At 58.4% G+C, this 16952-nt stretch overlaps 1 protein-coding gene across 1 annotated transcript in view; it reads right to left on the bottom strand.

The window, feature by feature from the left end:
• Positions 1–1153: 1153 nt before the first annotated feature.
• IPO9 (importin 9) overlaps positions 1154–16952 on the bottom strand; it is a 51634-nt gene continuing 35835 nt past the window's right edge. Inside the window, exons 18-24 of the mRNA XM_054176412.1 lie at positions 15607–15882; positions 13211–13377; positions 10304–10437; positions 5102–5221; positions 4556–4657; positions 3594–3670; positions 1154–2297 (exon numbers count right to left, since the gene is read on the bottom strand). Coding sequence (XP_054032387.1) covers positions 2187–2297; positions 3594–3670; positions 4556–4657; positions 5102–5221; positions 10304–10437; positions 13211–13377; positions 15607–15882 — 987 coding nt within the window. The 3' untranslated portion in view covers positions 1154–2186. The remainder of the gene's footprint in view (positions 2298–3593; positions 3671–4555; positions 4658–5101; positions 5222–10303; positions 10438–13210; positions 13378–15606; positions 15883–16952) is intronic.

Consider the following 16952-nt stretch of genomic DNA (forward strand, 5'->3'; position numbering starts at 1 on the left):
CTTTGCTGTGTATCTCTGTACATAAATACTGTGTGTTGTGTGTCTTCCCATCTGCATTCCGTCCTGCCTGTAAACACAGCTCTCACCCATCTCTGCTCCTCTGAGTCAGCTGTGGTTTGTGTGTGGAGAACTGAACGTTCTCTCACCACCACACACACACAAGCCCTGCAGCCTCAGCTCTGCCAGTCAGCTGCCCCCTGCTGCAAAGCTCAGCCCTGCAGACCTGCAGGGCAGGACTCCAGCTCTTTGGAGGCTTTAGATGCAATCTCAAAGCACATTGTTCCACAGGGGAACAGCAGGTAACATTCCTTAGGAGTCACAAAGTGACTTGGGGCTTGGAAGGGACCTCGAGAGGATCCTCCTGCCAGGGCAGGGCACCCAGGAATGCAGCTGGGGGGCTGGAAAGTCTCCAGAGGAGACACCACAGTCTCTCTGGGCAGCCTGCTCCAGGGCTGCAGCACCCTCACACCAAAGAAGTTTCTCCTCGAGGTGGAACCTCCTGGGTTCCAGTCTGTACCCTTGGTTCCTTGTCTTACCACTGGGCACCACCACAAGGAGCCTGGCACCTCCATCCTGACCCCACCCCACAGATATTTACAGACATCACTAAGCCTCCACTTCTCCAGACTAAACAGCCCCAGGGCTGTTTTCCTTCACTGGAGATGTTCCAAGTCCCCAAATCATCCTCATGGCCTCTGCTGGACTCCCTCCAGCAGGGCTCTGTCCCTCTTCAACTGGGGAGCCCAGACCTGGACACAGCATTCCAGCTGTGGTCTCACCAGGGCAGGGCAGAGGGGGAGGAGAACCTCCCTTGCCTGCTGGCCACTTCTCTTACTGCACCCCAGGTGCTGTTGGCTCTCGTGGCCACAAGGGCACATTGCTGTCCCATGCAGCACTTGCTCTGCACCAGAGCTCCAAGGTCTTTCTCCATGGAGCTGCTTTCCAGTGCTGAGGCCTGGTTCTGTTGCTCCCCAGAGGAAGTGCTGTGATGGCTCAGCCTTTCCTCTCAAGCAGCTGTATCCACTCCAGGCCCCGTTCTGAGCAGGTGACTCCTGTGGAGCAGCCCAGCAGCCCCCAGCCAGCACCCCCAGGAAGTTTCTTCAGGAGAATCAGATCTGCAAATAAAGTGACTGCAGGAAACAAGTTCCTTGGAAATCTGTTTTATAGGAAGGCTACCAATGTACACTGGAGAGTTTGATGTCCACTTTCCCCAAGGGGGAACCAAAGGCAGAGAGGTGGTGTGAGATACATCACACTGCTCTTAGGGGGAGATCCACTTCCAGAGGCTGTTCTACCGCTCTGGGAACACACAGGTGGGAGTGTGAAGGAAGCAGAGCAGTTCAGAGTGGCTGTCATGGAGCAAATAGGTTAAGTACAGTCAGGACTTCCACCCACACCCCACCCCCCTAAAAATTGTGGCTCCTGGTGATCCATAACCCCAAAGTCTTTAGTTGCCACATGCCACAGGAGCAGAGGTTGCAGTGGTGACTTCCTCTGAGCATGAGCACACAGAAGCGTCAGCAAGGAGCTGCTCCCCTGGGGCTGGGCAGCTGTGAGCCACAAAGCCCCTTCCACACAGGGGAGGAGATCTGCAGCCAGCTTTATTGTCTCAGCTTCCCCTCCAAACTGCTGTAAACAGGCTCCACACCATCCAGGCATCTCTGGGAAGAGTCAATGCTTCTGTAGAAAGGCCAAGAGGTTTACCCTGTGTTAGGTGAGCAGGAAGAGGAAGGACCTGCCCCTGGCTCAGGAGGCAGCCGAGCAGCCTGGGAGCGACCCAGCTCCTGTCCCTGTCCAGCTGTGCTGTGGGAACTCAGTTGTGTGCCTCTTGAACAGGCAGAGACAGTCAGCTTGTAAAAATAGTAAGGACATTTTATCTGTAAGAACTTCCTGGAAAGTTAACTGTGGAAAATGAAAGTGCTGCCAGGGTGAGCCCAAGGTGCAAAGCTCTGCAGCCTCCTGGCCTTGCTGCTTGCTCAGTGTTCCTTCCCTTAGCAGACTCGTGGTAAGATGAATTGCATCATCATCATCATCATCATCCACCTGGGATGAGCAGGCAGACACTGGAAAATGTTTTATGTTTAGTCATAAAACGTGGAATAAGCCAAAAAGCACAGAAAGCCAACACAAAAAGCCCAACCCCAAGTCCTGCTGCGAGCTGTGCCTGGGCTGCTGCGGGCCGGGGGCTAGATGCCAATGGCCTGCAGCACTCTCTTCTCGTTCTCGTTGAGGTGGTCAGAGAACATTGCATAGCAGGGCTGCTGTGCAAACTGGCAGAGGAAGTCAGTCAGATAGGCCTGGAAGGAAGACAGAGGCTCAGTTAACATCACAACAGCTTTTGTGTTTAAGTCTGGAGAGGACTGAGAGGGGATTTAATCAATGCTTGTAAATAGCTGAGGGCTGGGGGTCAGGAAGGGACAGGGACAGGCACAGGCTCTGCTCACTTGCTCCCTGGGATAGCACAGGAGGCTCCACCTCAACATGGAGAGGAACTTCTGCACTGTGAGGCTCCCAGAGGCCTGGAGCAGGCTGCCCAGAGGGGTTGTGGAGTCTCCTTCCCTGGAGCCTTTCCAGACCCCTCCGGATGTTTTTGTGTGACCTGTGCTGGATTCTATGGTCCTGCTCTGGCAGGGGGTTAGACTGGGTGATCTCTGGAGACCCCTTCCAACCCCTGACATCCTGTGAGCCTGTGTGTCAAAAGATAAAGCTCAGCAGGCACCAGGGAAGACCAAGGGAACAGCCCAGCTGAGGACGGGGGGCAGCAGAGCAGCACTAAGCAGCAGCTGCCAGGTGGTGGCACAAAGCAGGTGCAAACTGTCAGAGAGGCCTGAGAGGATGGCAGCATGCCCAGGAGAGCAGGAAACTCTGCCATGTTCAGTCTCACACAGCTGTGAAGTGTCTCATCTCCCCTTGTTTCTCCAACCTACAAACACTGATCCAATAAGGAATTCTCCAGGCACTCCTGGGATACTCTGCACTTCCCTAAGCAAGTTCAGAGACCTGAGCCCACTTGGGACAACCAATAACTGAGGCTTCCAGGGGTTACAGTTCTGCTGGAGTGCAACACAAACCCAAACCCATGACAGGCTGAGAGGGTTGGGGTTGTTCAGTCTGGAGATGAGAAGGCTCTGAGGAGACCTTCTTGTGGCTTTCCAGTATCTGAAAGGGGCTACAAGAAAGCTGGGGAGGGACTTTTGAGGGTGTCAGTGTATTGGGGTTGGCTGAGCTGGAGTTAATTCTCCTCAAAGAATCCTTCTAGTGCCAGAGCCAAACCACCACAGTCAGGTAGTGATAGGACTGGGGGGGATGGAGCAGAACTAGAAGTGGGGAGATTGAGATTGGCTGTGAGGAAGAAGTTGTTGCCCAGGAGGGTGGTGAGAGCCTGGCACAGGCTGCCCAGGGAGGTGGTGGAAGCCTCCTGCCTGGAGGTGTTTGCAGCCAGGCTGGAGGTGGCTGTGAGCAACCTGCTGTGGTGTGAGGTGTCCCTGCCCATGGCAGGGGCTTGGAGCTGGCTGAGCCTTGAGCTCCCTTCCAGCCCTGTCAGCTCTGTGACTCTATGAGCTGGTTTAAACCCCAGCACTCTGGAGCATCACCTGGAGATCTATTTGGTACAGAGGGTCCTTTAATGCATCTGGGTCATCCTCTTCATCATCTTCATAGTAATCATCATCTGTTAGAGGCAAACCAGCAGGTATTAACATCAAACAGGGCAGTACCCCTCAGGAATTATGCCAGCAGCCTGTTGTTGAGCTCCAAGGATCCAAGAATAAACACTTTCAGCACTGCTGGGTTTAGAACTCCACTGTATGCAGAATATTCACTCCTTAAGTTCCCATGATCAGGAAAGTCTAAAGCCCAGAACAGGCCAGGCCATAGTGGGAGCCTGGAGGAACACAGAGGTGAGCACACAGGGGGTACCAGACAAGCAGGTCTGTCAGTGACACATTCCCAGCTCTCTGCTGATGTCAGCTGCCTCCCTCATTGCATTTGCCTGAGGGTTCTCCCCTCCAAGGCTATACAAAGCAGAGGGAGGCAGATGAGGAACCTGCTCCATCCTCTTCATGCACCAATTATTCCTCAAGGTCACCCCACAAACAAGCTCAGCCACTCCTATGTCACTCCAAGGTCACACCTACAGCTCTGAGCAGCAATTGTCTCTTGAGATGAAAGATCTGCACCAGCCCCCCAGCAATGTGAAGCAGCATTTGAACTCAGCTCTGCCATGCCTGTTAGCCACAGACTCATCCCTCTTGCAGGTAAGCTTGCCCAGGGAGGTGGCTGAGGCCCCATCCCTGGAGACATTCAAGGTGAGGCTCAACCTGATCTAGTTGAGGCTGCTCCTGCTGGCTGCAGAGGGGGTTGGACTGGATGAGCTTTGGAGGTCCCTTCCAGCCCAGCCCATTCTGTGGTTCTATGACAAAGGTCCTTGGTCCAAATCCCAGTCTGGTTATCTCCTTCCCCTGCCTCTTGAGCTGCTGTCAAGGGCAGACAGCCTTGACCAGGATGCATCTCCCCTCTTTTGGCTTTGAGTAAGCCCTTTGAAGCTGTTACTTACCATACTTGTTTGTGGAAAGAATGTCTGATAAGAACTGTCCTGCTAAGCCTTCATCTTCATCCTCATCCTCGTCCTGATCCTCCCACATATCATTTGAATCATCTGTTTAGGGGGGAAAAGTGATTCTAGAAACCATCCAAACCCCAGAGGTCTGTTGGCCACTCTAGGGGGGACTGCAAACACTCCTGCAGGTGAAGGGAAACAGCTGCAGCCTTTGGCCTCCCTTGGGGGGGAGGAGCTGGAGCTAAGCAAAAAGCTTAGAACAGATGCTTGAAGTAGGGGAGAAGAAAGGGCAGCCAGATCCAGCAGGGCAGGAGGGTTTCACTGGCATGTGGCCAGATCCCACCTTCCAAAGTGGCCCAAAATCCTGTTCAGGTGCAAGGGTAAAGAGCACTGCCTGAGCTCAGCCTCTGAGCACTGCTTGGGCCCTGGCAGCCCCAGGCATGCTCTTTGCTCTTGTAAGATCCACATTGCCATGAGCCCTGCTGCAGAGAGGGCAAAGGAGGCTTCAGCCATGCACAGGCAGCAGCAAAGGCAGCAGTTTACCTTGGCTCCAGTCTGCAGCTGTCTGTCTGGATGCATTTGCCTCCATGGCATTGGAGAGCTCATTGATGATCAGCTTCAAGATTTTGACCAGCAGAGGAATGTTTGTCCAGCGCTCAGGGTCTGCAGGGGCAGAGACTGACTCAGAGAATGGCCTGGAAGGGAGCTCAAAGCTCAGCCAGCTCCAACCCCCTGCCATGGGCAGGGACAGCTCCCACCAGCTCAAGGCCTCATCCAGCCTGGTCCTGAACACCTCCAGGCAGGGCACAGCCACAGCCTCCCTGGGCAGCCTGTGCCAGGCTCTCCCCAGCCTCACTCTCAACAATCTCTTCCTCATCTCCAGGCTCAGTCTCCCCTCTCCCAGCTCCAAGCCATTGTCCTCCCTCACTGCTTTGAGGGAAGCAGAGCTGGGCTGGGCTGGCCTTTGGTTGTTGGTTTCCCTGTGTTGGGTTTTTCCCTGCTCTGTTGTTTGGGGTTTGGTGCTGGCTTTTGGGGGGCATTTGGGGTTTGGTTTGTTTCTGTTTGGGTTTTGTGTTTGCCACACATTCCCAAGGCTCACATCCCCTGAGCTGCACATACAGGGCAGCAAAAGCTCCAGGCTGGGAGGAGAGAGGAACTGACACAAACCCTTCCAATGTCCTTTCTGTCAACCTGCACAGCTGGACTTCCAGAGCCCCTAACTCCAACCCCCAACCTTGCCTACTCCACATGAAGGCACCCAGGTCAAAACCTGGCTGGCTGAGTGGCTTTGTGACTGCCCCAGGACATCAGAGCTGCAGAGGACTTCAAGAAGCTTTCTGCTCTGCAGTGCAGTCACACACATGGCAGTGCAGCACCCACAGTGACCCTGCCCTGGGAGACACTCTGAGCTCCAGCATGGCCTCCCCAGAGTGCCTGCAGGGCTTAGCTATCCACAGGGACAGGCAGAGAGGGGCAGGGCCCAGAGGGACAGGCAGAGAGGGGCAGGGCCCAGAGGGACAGGCAGAGGGGGGCAGGGCCCAGAGGGACAGGCAGAGAGGGCAGGGCTCAGAGGGACAGGCAGAGAGGGGCAGGGCCCAGAGGGACAGGCAGAGGGGGGGCAGGGCTCAGAGGGACAGGCAGAGAGGGGCAGGGCCCAGAGGGACAGGCAGAGGGGGGGCAGGGCTCAGAGGGACAGGCAGAGGGGGGCAGGGCTCAGAGGGACAGGCAGAGGGGGGCAGGGCTCAGAGGGACAGGCAGAGGGGGGCAGGGCTCAGAGGGACAGGCAGAGAGGGGCAGGGCCCAGAGGGACAGGCAGAGGGGGGCAGGGCTCAGAGGGACAGGCAGAGGGGGGCAGGGCTCAGAGGGACAGGCAGAGAGGGGAGGGCCCAGAGGGACAGGCAGAGGGGGGCAGGGCTCAGAGGGACAGGCAGAGAGGGGGCAGGGCTCAGAGGGACAGGCAGAGAGGGGGCAGGGCCCAGAGGGACAGGCAGAGGGGGGCAGGGCTCAGAGGGACAGGCAGAGAGGGGAGGGCCCAGAGGGACAGGCAGAGGGGGGCAGGGCCCAGAGGGACAGGCAGAGAGGGGGCAGGGCTCAGAGGGACAGGCAGAGGGGGGCAGGGCTCAGAGGGACAGGCAGAGAGGGGCAGGGCTCAGAGGGACAGGCAGAGAGGGGGCAGGGCTCAGAGGGACAGGCAGAGGGGGGCAGGGCTCAGAGGGACAGGCAGAGAGGGGGCAGAGCCCAGAGGGACAGGCAGAGAGGGGGCAGAGCCCAGAGGGACAGGCAGAGAGGGGGCAGGGCCCAGAGGGACAGGCAGAGAGGGCAGGGCTCAGAGGGACAGGCAGAGGGGGGCAGGGCTCAGAGGGACAGGCAGAGGGGGGCAGGGCTCAGAGGGACAGGCAGAGAGGGCAGGGCTCAGAGGGACAGGCAGAGAGGGGGCAGGGCTCAGAGGGACAGGCAGAGGGGGGCAGGGCTCAGAGGGACAGGCAGAGAGGGGGCAGAGCCCAGAGGGACAGGCAGAGAGGGCAGGGCTCAGAGGGACAGGCAGAGGGGGGCAGGGCTCAGAGGGACAGGCAGAGGGGGGCAGGGCTCAGAGGGACAGGCAGAGAGGGGGCAGGGCTCAGAGGGACAGGCAGAGGGGGGCAGGGCTCAGAGGGACAGGCAGAGAGGGCAGGGCTCAGAGGGACAGGCAGAGGGGGGCAGGGCCCAGAGGGACAGGCAGAGAGGGGGCAGGGCTCAGAGGGACAGGCAGAGAGGGCAGGGCTCAGAGGGACAGGCAGAGGGGGGCAGGGCTCAGAGGGACAGGCAGAGGGGGGCAGGGCTCAGAGGGACAGGCAGAGAGGGCAGGGCTCAGAGGGACAGGCAGAGAGGGGCAGGGCCCAGAGGGACAGGCAGAGAGGGGGCAGGGCTCAGAGGGACAGGCAGAGGGGGGCAGGGCTCAGAGGGACAGGCAGAGAGGGGGCAGGGCTCAGAGGGACAGGCAGTGTATTACTGTCCTTGCCTACAGAAGTGAGGAAGCAAACACAGGAGCTGGGAGCTCAGGATTTCAGTTCTTTGTTTCAGTATCAGCCTTGGTTTAACTCAGATGCTGGCAGTTCCCCTTCCTCTGTCTGAGCAGAAGTTCACCCCTGTGCTGCCCTGGGGTTAAAGCAAGTGATGGTAAGGCAGCAAGTGTCCTGTGACCACTGCTCACCCTCACACTCCTGGGGCTCTCTCCTATGTATCTCCCAGCTCAGCTCTCTACTCCACACCCCAAATGCCCTGAGCCTGCAGGAGCTGAAGGCTTGAGGAGCACCTACATAGAATTTACATACATAGAATAAACCAGGTTGGAAGAGACCTTCAAAATCACAGAGTCCAACCCATCAACCAATCCAACACCACCCAAACAACTAACCCATGGCACCAAGCCCCCCAGCAAGTCTTCTCCTGAACACCTCCAGGGATGGGGACTCCACCACCTCCCCAGGCAGCACATCCCAATGGGCAATCACTCTCTGTGTAGAACTCTTTCCTAACATCCAGCCTGAGCCTCCCCTGGCGCAGCCTGAGACTGTGTCCTCTTGTTCTGGTGCTGGCTGCCTGGGAGAAGAGACCAACCTCTGCCTGGCTCCAACCTCCCTTCAGGTAGTTGTAGAGAGCAATAAGGTCACCCTTGAGTCTCCTCTTCTCCAGGCTGAGCAACCCCAGCTCCCTCAGCCTCTCCTCGTAGGGCTTATGCTCCAAACCCCTCACCAACTTTGTTGCTCTTCTCTGGACACCTTCCAGCAGCTCAACCTCCTTCCTGAACTGAGGGGCCCAGAACTGGCCACAGGACTCAAGGTGTGGCCTAACCAGTGCAGTGTCCAGGGGCAGAATGACCTCCCTGCTCCTGCTGGCCACACTGTTCCTGCTGCACCTGGATGGGCCTGCAGGCTGGATGCATCCAACTGCCATGTCCCATCCCACACCTGGTCACCCAAGTTGCAGAAGTGAGGTTTTGAGTGCCCACTGAGGACAGCAGCTCCCCAGGGTATCACAGTATCACAGTAACTAAGGTTGGAAGAGACCCCAAGGATCATCAAGTCCAACCTGTCCCAACAGACCTCACGACTAGACCATGGCTCCAAGTGCCACATCCAATCTCCCCTTGAACCCCTCCAGGGATGGGGACTCCACCACCTCCCTGGGCAGCACATTCCAGTGACGAACGACTCCCTCGGTGAAGAGCTTTCTCCTCACCTCGAGTCTAAACCTCCCCTGGCACAGCTTGAGACTGTGTCCCCTTGTTCTGGTGCTGGTTGCCTGGGAGAAGAGACCAACCCCCTCCTGTCTACAACCACCTTTCAGGTAGTTGTAGAGGGCAATGAGGTCACCTCTGATCCTTCTCTTCTCCAGGCTAAACAACCCCAGCTCCCTCAGCCTCTCCTCCCAGGGCTGTGCTCAAGGCCTCTCCCCAGCCTTGTTGCCCTTCTCTGGACACATTCCTCTGGGGCTCAGTCCTCACAAAAGCCCTGCCCAGGGCTCACCCCACTTGAGTCTGGGAATCTCCACAGCACCCTTGAGGCACAGACTTTGGCTTCAGGCAATTGAGGACCCAAGTCTTCTGCAGCAGATTGGTCAAGCTTCCCTTCCAAGTGATCTCTGATTTGCTGAAGTCCTTGCTGGGACTTGTGCAATGCTGCCTCAGCCAGACAGGGACCCAAGGACCACTTCTGGCTCTCAATCTCTGCATTCTCTACACAAACCTCCCTCCCAGAGCAGCCACTGGGCAGCAGGAAATTGTCAGCTCTGCCTCATCAGAGGGAACAGGATGATGCAAACCAGCAGCAAATAACTGCCTGTCCCATCATCACCTCATCCACTGAGATTAAACCAGAGCCATCAGGAGCCTTCCAGAGCAGTCCTTGGTGGCAGGCAGGCAAACAATGGAGGTGCTAAGCACCTGCACCAATCAGCTCGGAGCTGATGCTTGGATCAGCTCTGAAGAGCAAAGCACACCTGCAGGAAACAGCTCCCACAGCTCGGGCTGAGCTGCAAGAGCTATGGTAAGGCCTCTCACAGCACCTGCAGGGGGGCACAAGGAGCCCTGCGGAGGGGGGGGGCACAAGGAGCCCTGCAGGGGGGAGCAGAAGGAGCCCTGCAGGGGGGAGCAGAAGGAGCCCTGCAGGGGGGGGCAGAAGGAGCCCTGCAGGGGGGAGCAGAAGGAGCCCTGCAGGGGGGAGCAGAAGGAGCCCTGCAGGGGGGAGCAGAAGGAGCCCTGCAGGGGGGAGCAGAAGGAGCCCTGCAGGGGGGGAGCAGAAGGAGCCCTGCAGGGGGGGGCAGAAGGAGCCCTGCAGGGGGGGGCAGAAGGAGCCCTGCAGGGGGTGGGGGCACAAGGAGCCCTGCAGGGGGGGGGCACAAGGAGCCCTGCAGGGGGGGGGCACAAGGAGCCCTGCAGGGGGGGGCAGAAGGAGCCCTGCAGGGGGTGGGGGCACAAGGAGCCCTGCAGGGGGTGGGGGCACAAGGAGCCCTGCAGGGGGGGAGCAGAAGGAGCCCTGCAGGGGGGAGTAGAAGGAGCCCTGCAGGGGGGGCAGAAGGAGCCCTGCAGGGGGGAGTAGAAGGAGCCCTGCAGGGGGGGCAGAAGGAGCCCTGCAGGGGGGGGCAGAAGGAGCCCTGCAGGGGGGGAGCAGAAGGAGCCCTGCAGGGGGGGGCAGAAGGAGCCCTGCAGGGGGGGGCAGAAGGAGCCCTGCAGGGGGGGGCAGAAGGAGCCCTGCAGCTGCCACTCACTCTTGGCCGACTTGGAGCGCGTGCGGATCCCCTCCTCCATGTTGAAGATCTCCTCCCCCTTCACCCGGATGTCCTGCAGCCTCTTGTCGTCTGTGTTGATGCCATACTGCAGGAGCTTGCACAGTGCTACAGAGCTGGCAGCAGGGAAGAGGAAGGTGAGAGATCAGAAGTGCCCTGAGTGCCTGCCTGGTGTGGCAGCAGCAGCACATCTGCAGCTGGGGGTCCTCACCCCCACCCAGCACAGCACCTCAGACCCTTCCCACTCCCTGCTTCATGGCAGCCACCAGAACTGGGCTCATCTGCAGAGGCCTCATGCCCTGGCCTGCAGAGTGAGCTGGCAACAGACAAAGCTCTGGGGTGAACACTACCAAGCAGTGCAGGCAGGCACTGAAGCTTTTCCAGGTCAGAAGGGCCAGGAGGTGTCAGCTGCAGCTGAAGGAGGAATCAAGAGGACAGCAGTGGCAGCAACCTGCCTGACCTGGAGCCAGGAACATCTCTTCTGCTCTTCTCTAGGCTCAGGGCTCTTTTCCACTCTGCTCCTTCACAGCCCTGCTCCACTCTGACCTTCCTAGTTTGCTCCTTCAGGATCTCTATGCTCTCTCCATCTCTGCACCTTAGACTTCTGCTCCACACTTCCAAACCTTCTCCAGCTGCAGGCTGCTTTCAAAGCCATCCTGAGGATGACAGACTACAGAGGGAGGTCACCAGTTTAGGCTCAGCACTGTTCAGCTCTCTCCTGGCTCCACAAGTCTCCAGCTGCAGTTTCAGAGCCCCATGGAATGTGATCATTTGGTACCTTCCCTTCACACCTCCTTTCTCCCCCACCCTGCTGCTTTGGGCCCAGGCCTCACCTGCCAGCCCTGAGCTGCCCAAGCTTTCCCATCCCTGCACCATGCAAGCCAAGAGCAAACTGCCCCTCAGAGGGATGGGGACACCTCCCAGGAGCACCACTGGGAGCAACCCAGGAGTGGAGCCCTGCCAAGTCACCTGCTCACAACCTGCTCTCATCTTGGACAGCCTGAGCAGCAGCACTGCACCTTGCTCTCCCTGCCAGCACCAGCCTTGGCTTCTCCCTCTGGCCAGCAGCAGTCTCTGGGGATGCCAGGCACAGCCCTGCTCTGTCCAACAGGGCATAAACCACTGCTGTGGGGCTGCAACAGGCCAAGCATAGGATCATAGAATGGCTTGGGGTGCAAGGGATCATCCACTCCAACCTCTCTGCCCCAGGCAGGGACACCTCTCAACTAGGTTTGGTTGCTTAAGGCCTCATCCCACCTGGCCTTGAGCACCTCCCTGGGCAGCCTGTGCCAGAGTCTCACCACCCTCATACTGAAGAACTTCAATCTCAGCTCCAGTCTAACCCTGCTCTCCCCTCAGCTACAAACCCTTCCCCCTTGTCCTGTCCCCAGACACCCTCAGGAAAAGTCTCTCTGCAGCCTTCCTGGAAGATCCCTTCAGGTACTGGAAAAAAAGTCTAAGGTCCTCCCAGCCTTCTCTTCTCCAGGCTGAACACCCCCAGCTCCCCCAGCCTGGCCTCATAGCAGAGCTGCTCCAGCCCCTGGATGATCTTCATGCTCTTCTTGGTCTCTTTTCACACCCAACAAGTAACAGGACAAGAGGAAATCACAGAATGGTTTGGGCTGGCAAAGGCCTTTGAGATCCCCCAGGCCAACCCCAACCCCCCCATGGCCACCAAACCCTGGCCCCAGGTGCCATGGCCACAGCTTGCTGCAACCCCTCCAGCCATGGGGACTCCACCACCTCCCTGGGCAGCCTCTGCCAGGCCCTGACCACTCCTCCAGCAGAGATATTTTGCCTCCTCTCCAACCTCAGCCTCCCCTGGCACAATTTCAGGCCAGTTCCTCTCCTTCTGTCCCCTGAGATTAGGGAGAAGAGACCAACTCCCCCTGGCTCCCTCAGCACTCTGTTCTCCAGACCCTTCCCCAGCTCTGTTGCCCTTCTCTGCCCCTGCTCCAGCCCTCAGGGTCCTTCCAGGACTGAGGGGCCCAGAACTGAACCCAGGACTCAAGGTGCAGGCTCAGCAGTGCCCAGCACAGAGGCACAATCCCTGCCCTGCTCCTGTCACACCACTGTTGATCCAGGCCAGGCTGCTGGTGGTCTTCTTGCCCCCCTGGGCACCCCTGGCTCGTCTTCAGCTGCTGCCACCCAGCACCCCCAGGTGCTTTTCCACTGGGCAGCTTTCAGCCACTGTGCCCCAAGCCTGGAGCCTTCATGGGGTTGCTGTGACCCAGCCCTTGGCTTTGTTAACCCTCAGGCATCTGACCTCAGCACAGGGATCCAGCAGAAACCTTTGCAGAGCCTTCCTGACCTCCAGCAGATCAACACTGACAGCCAGCTCCCTCCCCCAGATCATTAATAAAGATGAAATGGCCTCAGGCTGCAGCAGAGGAGGTTCAGGTTGGACATCAGGAAAAATTTCTCCCCAGAAAAGGTTCTCAGGAACTGCAACAGGCTGCCCAGGGGGGTGGTGGAGTCCCCATCCCTGGAGGTGTTTAAAAGCTGCATGGATGCAGTGCTGAGGGCCATGGGCCAGTGGCAGGGGCTGAGCAGCAGTGTGGGACTGTGAGCTCTGGGTGAGCTCTCTAGAAAGGTAACTTCATGTCTGGAGGCCATCCTCAGCCCCTTCACAGAAGTTCAATCTGAAAAGCACTACTGTGCTTGCAAGAGACACCCCCTGCCCCTGGCTGCCCCTGGCTGCCCCTGTGCTGGCCCAGCACCAGCCAGCAGCGAGCGCGCTGCGGGGACCCGGAGCAGGACAGCTCCCTGAGCCCGGCTGACAGTGCAGGGGAAGTGCACTGCTCCTGCCCAAGCTGGCACACACCAAGGCAGGCCTGAGCCAGCTGCCCTTTGCCCCCCAGCCTGCAGCCAGCCCCTGCAGCACCTCACCTGACCTTGCCTTCGTACTGCCCATAGAAGAGGTGCTGCCTGCTCATCCACTCGGCCATCACGAACTCCAGCGCCGGCTTGCCCGTGGGGCCGGGGAGGCTGCACAGGAACTCCAGCAGTGGCTCCAGTTGGGAGTGCACCAAGTGAGCAAACACCATGATCAAGGACTACAGGAGGAGAGAGGAGATGCTGGCTGTGCAGAATGGAAGAGCTGCAAACCTTCTCTCAAGCATTCAAGAGCTCCCTGGGGGGCAGAGCCTGTGCCTGACAGCCCCAAGAGGAGAGGGGGAACCGGCTGCAAGACCCTGAGTGCTGCAGAAGCAGGCAATGAGCCACCCCAAAACCACAGCAGGAACACATGTACCCCAAACTAACAAACCTTCCTAAAGCAAAGCTTAAACAAAGGCAGTGAGCAGGGGTTTGAGTGGCAGCAACCCCCCCCAGCAACCCCCAGACACTGCTGGTGCCCCCCTTGGCTCTGGAGCTGGGCATGGAGCTCTAAACCCACACTGCATAAAGCAGGAGAGTGTCTCACCACCAAGGAACACAAGTTCCAGGTGCAGAGCCAGAAGCCAAGTTCTCTTTCCCTTGGACTGCAGGGATCCTCCCAGGCCCAGCCTCATGCCCCAGCACATCACATGCAGCAGCTCTGAGTGCACTCTGCACACCAGTGACAGGGAAAGAGCTCCCAGCCTCAGAAAGGCTGTTACACAGGATGCAGGCTGCAGCCTGACTCCTGCAGACTGGGGGCAGAGTTCATACCCTGTGCATCTCAAAATGTCAGTCTCCAAGTCTGAGGGCATCTGTGAGCTTCCTCAGGGGAAAGCTGCCCAGCTCCAGAGGCTCACAGAATGACAGAATGGTCCAGGCCAGAAGGGAGCTCCAAAGCTCCTCCAGTCCAACCTCCCTGCACTCAGCAGGGACAGCCCCAACCTGATCAGGCTGCCCAGGGTCCTGTCCAGCCTCACCTGGAATATCTCCAGGGATGGGGCTTCAACCACCTCCCTGGGCAACCTGCTGCAGTGTTCCAGCACTCTCATAGTGAAGAGCTTCTTCCTGATACCCAATCCCAATCTGCTCTGCTCTGCTTTGAAGCCATTGCCCCTGGGCCTGTCCCTGCAGGCCTTTGGGAGCAGTCTCTTTCCATCCTTCCTGGAGCCCCTTCAGGTACTGGATGGCAGCTCTAAGGTCTCCCTGCAGCCTTCTCTTCTCCAGGCTGAACACCTCCAGCTCCCTCAGCCTCTCCTCATAGCAGAGCTGCTCCAACCCCCTGAGCATTCTCATGGCCTCCTCTGGACCTCCTCCATCAGGTCCAGGACCTTCCTCTATTGGTGACTCCAGACCTGCACCCAGCACTGCAGGGGAGGCCTCACCAGAGCAGAGCAAAGCAAGTGGCAGAACCTCCTCTCTGGAGACTCTGGCAACACATCTTCTGATGCAGCCCAGGCTGTGATGGCCTTCTGGGCTGCAGGCTCACACTGCCTGCCCATGTGCAGCTTTCTCATCCCTCAGCACCCCAGCACCTTGCAGGCTAGCACAGGGAAGAGACTCAGCACTGGCTACAGGGCCTTCATTGACTGCTTCAGGTTTAAGCTTCAGGACTTTGAAAACCCAAAAACAGGCAGCAAGAGCCCCTCTGAGCAGCTGAGAACCAACACTGCAGCCAAGGGGACAGTCAAGGCTTCAAGATGAAATCTGTGCTGGCATCTGAATGGCTTCTTAGATTCACCATGTCCAGGCTTGAAAGATGCACCAAGATCAGAGAAGTACACAGGGGAAAGGAGTCAGAGCAGAGGCCTCTGAGGGCACTGAGGACAAAGGCAGGATCTTGCTCAATGGTGCCAGCAAAACCTCTTCCCCCAGCTGCTGCAGGGGCACTGGGGCAGCCCTCCCTGGCTGTTGTACATGAAGGGCACAGACAAGGCAGGAGAGAGAATGAAGACCACTGGGATAGAATTGTTCCATGGAACTGTGCCTCCAGAAGTAGGTCAAGGCCAGAAGAGATCAGGATGCTCCTGAGCCTCTCACCTGCTGCAGGCCACCTACACTGCCCAGCCACCAACCTCCACCTTGGCTGAAGCCCATACAAAACCAGGTGCTGCCTTTGCCACAGCCTCTCTGCTTGGCCATCCCCTGTCCCCTCTGAAGGTTCTCTGCTTGCAAGCACAATGTCAGGAGGGACTATTGAAGGTGCATTAAAGCTTACCCACAAGGGCCTGGCTGACCCTGAGATCCAGGCAACTCTCTCTAAGCAGCAGGCATCTTCCTGACTACTTCAAGAAGCTACAGAGGCCCTCCAGCTGCAGTGGCCATAAATAACAGGCAGACCATTGTAAAAGGTGACAATTCCTTTTCCTGTCCCTCCTGCTTGCCCCCTGGGTGCCCACCCTGCTCACCTGCATCACGCTGAGCGTCTCCGCCTGCTGCATCTTGCTCAGGATGGCTCTCAGGATCTGGTCCAGATTCTCTCCCAGTTCACTGCCTGCTTTTGAAATTAAAGTGGAGACCAGCCTGCCCACAAAGGCAGCAGTGAACTCTGAGGTCCTTGGGTCCAGCAGCTGGCTCACCACCTGCATCACGTACCAGAGGCCGTTGTGGCCCTGCTCGTCGTGCCACTGCGCGATCTGCTCCAGCGCCACCGAGACGTAGGCGCGCAGGCACTCGCCGCCGTTCTGCGGAGAGACAGCCACTCTGAGACCCCCCCCGGGGCAAGGGGGTGGGCAGGCAGGGCAGACATCCCCCTTCACCACCCCACAAAGACCCTCCACCAAGATGAAAACAGTGGGCAAAGTGGTGGCAGCTGTGGAGGACTGGAGCTCTCTGCCGTGCGGCACAACTGGGTGAGGCTCAGCAGCATTTCTGCAGCCCTCAGGCCGTTCCCAAGCACAGAACTCTGCCCTGCCCAGGCAGCTCCCAGGAAGACCATTTGTAAATGCAGAGACAGCCTGAAGGAGCTGCAGTTTTGTGCCAGTCTTGTCACCCACAGAAACTCCAACAGATTCTACCAAGTGAGAGACAAAGAGAGCGAAGTGTGGAATGACCAAACCACAACCAGCAGCTGAGCTGCAATCTTTGTGACCTCCTTCAGCAGAGCAAACAGCTGCTGGGCTCTCCCCAGCCTCTTACTCCTGCTATGCTGCTGAGGGAAAGGCACTGCTATGGTCTGGATTGACATGGCACAGGGTGGCTGGCACAAGGGCCTTACACAAGTGTGGCCAGCAGGGCCAGGGAGGGGATTCTGCCCTTCTGCTCCACTCTGCTGAGACCACAGCTGGAGCTCTGGGGCCAGCTCTGGAGCCTCTGTGCCAGGAAGGATCTGGAGGGGCTGGAAGGTGTCCAGAGCAGGGCCCCAAGGAGGAGCAGAGGGCTGGAGCTGATGCTCTGCTATGAGCACAGACTGAGAGAGTTGGGGTTGTGCAGGCTGGAGAGAAGGCTCCCAGGAGACCTCATTGTGGCCTTCCAGGAGCTGCAGGGGGCTACAGGAAAGCTGGGGAGGGACTTTGGAGGGTGTCAGGGAGGGATAGGACTGGGGGGGATGGAGCAGAACTAGAAGTGGGGAGATGGAGATTGGCTGTGAGGAAGAAGTTGTTGGCCAGGAGGGTGGTGAGAGCCTGGCACAGGCTGCCCAGGGAGGTGGTGGAAGCCTCCTGCCTGGAGGTGTTTGCAGCCAGGCTGGAGGTGGCTGTGAGCAACCTGCTGTGGTGTGAGGTGTCCCTGCCCATGGCAGGGGCTTGGAGCTGGC

Source organism: Dryobates pubescens, chromosome 35, assembly GCF_014839835.1.
Source record: "Dryobates pubescens isolate bDryPub1 chromosome 35, bDryPub1.pri, whole genome shotgun sequence".
NCBI lineage: Eukaryota > Metazoa > Chordata > Aves > Piciformes > Picidae > Dryobates > Dryobates pubescens.